At 48.8% G+C, this 4,738-nt stretch overlaps 1 protein-coding gene across 2 annotated transcripts; it reads left to right on the top strand.

The window, feature by feature from the left end:
- The first annotated feature begins 569 nt into the window (after positions 1-569).
- On the top strand, positions 570-3,841 carry LOC147621086 (cytokinin dehydrogenase 9-like). 2 transcript variants are annotated; one of them, XM_086824479.1, is made up of 5 exons: positions 570-2,029; positions 2,119-2,246; positions 2,417-2,704; positions 2,790-3,049; positions 3,155-3,841. In XM_086824479.1, exons 1-5 carry the CDS (start codon positions 1,378-1,380, stop codon positions 3,606-3,608), a joined length of 1,782 nt encoding a protein of 593 aa, XP_086680605.1. In that variant the 5' UTR covers positions 570-1,377; the 3' UTR covers positions 3,609-3,841. The 2 variants fall into 2 exon arrangements, with proteins under 2 accessions (XP_086680605.1, XP_086680604.1); XM_086824478.1 differs by having other exon boundaries at positions 572-2,029; positions 2,787-3,049.
- Positions 3,842-4,738: the final 897 nt, after the last annotated feature.

Raw genomic sequence — 4,738 nt, 5'->3', positions numbered from 1 at the left:
CGTCCAAGCTTGGGTTCGGTGCCGTGCTATCTGGCCTTCCTTTTTGCCCTTACGTGACAACAAGGCATTATTGTAAAATCTGTAGTAATCTTCCAACTTCCAAGCCTGTTGCAATATTGTCGCCCGTGATCCCACACACAGTACTAGACTAAGTAAATCCTAGATGAATAATTGTACGGCACGATGCGAACATACTTAAGAGGTGGGCCAGCGCGCTTCACTGCACTCGAAGAGCTCCGTGCGTGCAGGCATTCATATTTCACATCCCCCTTTGCATGGAGTCATGTGTTGGTGATTGGACGCCCTTGAGGGAGCTGGTCATAAGCCAACACCAATGTGACGCGAGCCCAGTGGAAGTAGCAGGCCTGCCACATTACCCCACGTGAAGTGGTCTGGACGTCGCAGCGGGACGGGGTAGAAACTCTGGCCGGATAAAAGCAAAAGCAGGTGTGGCCTTCGGTCCTTACTAGCTTAGGCAAGCGTACATACTGGATGTGGCACTAGTATCTGGTCTGTCCTACTTATTACTCATCATCGATCCACACCCACGGCGTACTTGTTGAGCCGGCCTAGCCCATCCATGATCCCTCTGGTCTAAACCCCAATCTCCCGGCCACACCCAGACTCAGAGGGGTGATCACTACGGCGACGCACACCGGTGTGGTTGACTTTTCTCGTCATCCTGCCAAATAGGACCTCCTCTATGTAGCTATTTTACCCTTCATATAAATCATCGCTCCTCCTAATAAGCCTACGTCTAGCTGGCCGGCGCCGGCGCTTCAAAGGTAATTTACGTCAGGTCTTCCGTGAGTTCCCCGCTAGCTGGGTCTCCTTCTACTTCTTCTATCTGTCTACTATATATAAACACATACATGTAGAGCACAAATCACATAGCACACCGTGACACCAGCTTGTTAGCACCTTCTAGTACTACTTTTGGACGTGTGACTTGCACGCATGAGAAATTCTCCCTCGAATTAAGAGTTCTAATCGATATTGGATTTGCAACTAGCCTTAGCATCGGGGATTGGGAGGAAGCCATCTCTAGCTACGATTTGTTGCCGTATAGGGGAAGTCCGTCCGGCCACCTCAAGTTAGCCGTCACGTTTAGTGAGGGAGGCATATAAAGGTAGCGCTTATCTGCGATCCAAACATGGCCTCTGCTGTATTCGTGCGGCCTAATTTCTGTCTGTTGCCTCTCTAGTGTCTTGCTAGGCTTCTCTCTCTCTCTCTCTCTCTCAGTATTCTAGTGCATGCGGTAAATAGAAGAGACGAGGTTGTCTCTAGTTCTCTTCCTCGCGAAAGGGATTTTTTACAAGGGAGGAAGGAGTAGTGGGGGGAGAGCGTTACTGTCTGTTCGATCCAATCCAAAAGAAAATGGAGAATGACGTCCAGTGGATAAGCGATAGCAGAGGCACGGCCATGCTACTATTGCTCATAATCAGCAGGCTGCTGGTTGCCCTAGGAGCCACATTCGAGCTGCAGCTGTGTTCAGCACTGCGTGATGCCGAATGCGCATTTCTCAAGTCGCTGCCCTTGGAGGGGAGCCTTGTCTTCGATGACGTGAGGGAAGCGAGCATAGACTTCGGAAGGATGGCAAGCCTTGCCCCTCCACGTGCTGTGTTGTATCCGTCGAGCGTCCAGGACATCTCCACGCTGCTCAGGGCTATCTATCTGTGCGGCCCCATGTCCTCCAATCTCACCGTGGCGGCGAGAGGGCATGCTCACTCTATCCACGGCCAGGCGCAGGCGGCGGACGGCGTGGTGGTGGACATGTCGTGCCTCCGCGGAATCCAAGTGCACAGGGACAACGATGATCATCATGAGCTCATGTATGCTGATGTCCGCGGCGGAGATCTCTGGATTGATGTCCTCCATGCCGCCCTCAAGGAGGGCCTTGCTCCCAAGTCCTGGACCGATTACTTGTACCTCACTGTAGGCGGCACGCTCTCCAATGCTGGGATCAGTGGGCAAGCCTTCCTTCACGGCCCACAGATAAGCAACGTCCACCAGCTAGAAGTGGTTACAGGTACTACTTTGAAGTCCTAATTTTACGGACCTTGCAGCACTCTCGATTGTTACTCTGATTTGATTAAATGGTTGTGGTTGCAATGCTAGGCAAGGGTGATATAGTGGTTTGTTCCAAGGAGAAGAATTCGGACCTATTCCATGCAACACTGGGCGGGCTGGGACAATTCGGCATCATCACCAGCGCTCGGATCGCCCTCGAACCGGCGCCACAACGCGTAAGATTATGATCACGCAATCTGTAGTGCTAGTCACGCTACTTCCAAATGCAACCGATCAAAGGGGAAGGGGGGGTGCGGACGAGGCTATCGCTTAATGAGCTCTAAGGCTTTAGCTCCCTGAGCTTACTCGATTTTCTTTTTTTGGGATACCTGGATATGTTATACAGGTAAAGTGGATGAGAGCTCTGTATTCCGACTTCGATTGCTTCAGGAAAGACCAAGAGTATTTGATCTCGCAGCCTCATGGCCAAACCTTTGACTACGTAGAAGGATTTGTGGTTCCAAACTCTGAAACACTGCTTGACAACTGGAGATCGTCCTTGTTCAAGCAACAAACTGGGGTCAGAACTACAGCTACTGGAACTGGATTACAACGTCAAACTGATGGCGCAGTACTATACTACCTAGAAGTGACCAAGAATTACCATGAAACAGAGGCCGACTTCATTGATGAAGTAAGTCTCGGCTTGATTCAGAGAATTAAGGTGCAGCCTCTATAATTAGGGTCCATAACCGTTGTGTTCTTTATTTTTGCAGAAGGTGGCAGCTTTACTAGCGCCTCTTCATTGCATTCCATCGTCTATCTACAGCACAGATATCTCCTACGTAGAGTTCTTGAATCGAGTTCATGTCGGTGAGCTGAAGCTGCGTGCCAAGGGACTTTGGGATATCCCGCACCCTTGGCTCAATCTATTTGTTCCTCGCAGCAAGATCGTAGAATTCGACGCGGTGGTATTTAAGCGAATGCTGGGAAAGAGGGGTGCGGGACCAATAATCATCTACCCCATGAATCGAAACAAGTAAGCTGCACGCAGATTTATACTGGTTTTTAGTTGTCACTGGGCTGTGCTATTATAAGTTAGACAGAAACTTAGCAGTAGATGCTATCATGTGTTGTAATCCAGATGGGATCCACAAACGTCCACGGCTATTCCCGAGGAGGATGTGTTCTATCTGGTGGCGCTGCTGCGCTCCCCGTCCGGAGTACCGGGCGACCCAACGACGGAGGAGCTGGTGCAGCAGAACGAGGCCATTTTGCACTTCTGCAGAAGCGCCGGGATCGGGGAGAAGCAGTACTTGCCGCGACTGTCCACTACAGCCGAGTGGCAGCGACAGTTCGGCGACGCCAAATGGGCTTCGATCCTGCGGAGGAAGGCCACCTACGATCCGAGCGCCCTGCTCGCCCCCGGCCAGAACATCTTTTGCCGTCGTCATCATCGACAGTACCGTGACCCCATGATCAACACTACATCTACAGTTGACGGACCTCAAACTACGCCCGACGCCCAGCTCCACCTTATTGTAGCATCATCAACATCCAGACAAGCTGATCCGCCTTCCAGTCCCCTACTGTTGTGAGACACATACCCACACACAACAGGTTTCAGAGAAATGCTTCCCCCCGCGTACCTTGCGGAGCCAAGCTGTCCATGCTACCTTAACTGGCGTGCGAGGGAGTTTATGTGACGTCACAATGTCATAAAGGAGTTTTTAAATCTTTAACCGGTTGAGTAACTTGTAAATTGTATGTCTATGAGCCTTTAGATTGATAGATACTTCGTGTCGAATGACGAGAATTTAGAACCACCCCCCGCCCCGGGGTGGCGCTAGTGCCTTACACATTAAGCTGCGTTTTCGATCATATTGAGACTTAATAATAGTCGATTAGCCAAATGCCGCTTCAAATTTTGAATGGACAGGTGGTGTTATCATACACTTGCAATACACCCAGAGTAGTTATCTAGCAACAGTGCTTGCTCTCCGGTACGAAATCTAATTACGCTGCAGTAGCGTATCGAGTACATCAGTGTTTCCACGTGCACTTGTGTAAGATCTTTAGACCGGCAAGCATACGAGTTCCAATTGTCGAAGTTTCAAGTTATTCAAGTTCAATGTACATGAAATTACGTTCCGTGAAATCTTGGTCATTCCGTCAATACAACAAGTTAACACATCTTGGTCATTACGTCAATACAACAAGATAACAGTGTCTGCGCTTGCCACTCTTCCGTTGGCCTCCGATCTCCATCCAGTCCAGCCAAAGTCTAGCCACACTCGAAGGAGCAAAGATCGACGCTGTAATATTTCGCCACTGAGTAACTCAGTAGTCAATGCAGGTTGTAAAGAAAGTCAATGGCCTAAAAAAATAATGTGAAAATGAGGAAGCATAAAGGAAGAAAAAAGTGTGCGCAAGAGAGAGAGATTATACATTTATCTTTTCATCTCAAGGAAAAGCTGAAGTAAAGAGTTACACGATTACAAACGTGTCTGTGTCTGTGTGTGTACGAGAGCTCGAGAGAGAGAGAGATGTATATATCCATATATCTTGCTTCATTAGGTTCTATATAGCTCTAATGGTTATGCTATCTCTAAAACTTAAGAGATCCTAACGACTGCAAACTAAGAAAGAATTCCCACCATACATAATCCTTAAAATACATAAGAAAAATTCGATGGAAAATAAACTACTTCTCCACCCCTACAATTGT

Source organism: Cibotium barometz, chromosome 30, assembly GCF_041138505.1.
Source record: "Cibotium barometz isolate CiBa-2024 chromosome 30, ASM4113850v1, whole genome shotgun sequence".
Taxonomy (NCBI): Eukaryota; Viridiplantae; Streptophyta; class Polypodiopsida; order Cyatheales; family Cibotiaceae; genus Cibotium; species Cibotium barometz.
Note: the sequence above shows the minus strand (reverse complement) of the source record. Positions and strands in the feature narration are given on the sequence as shown.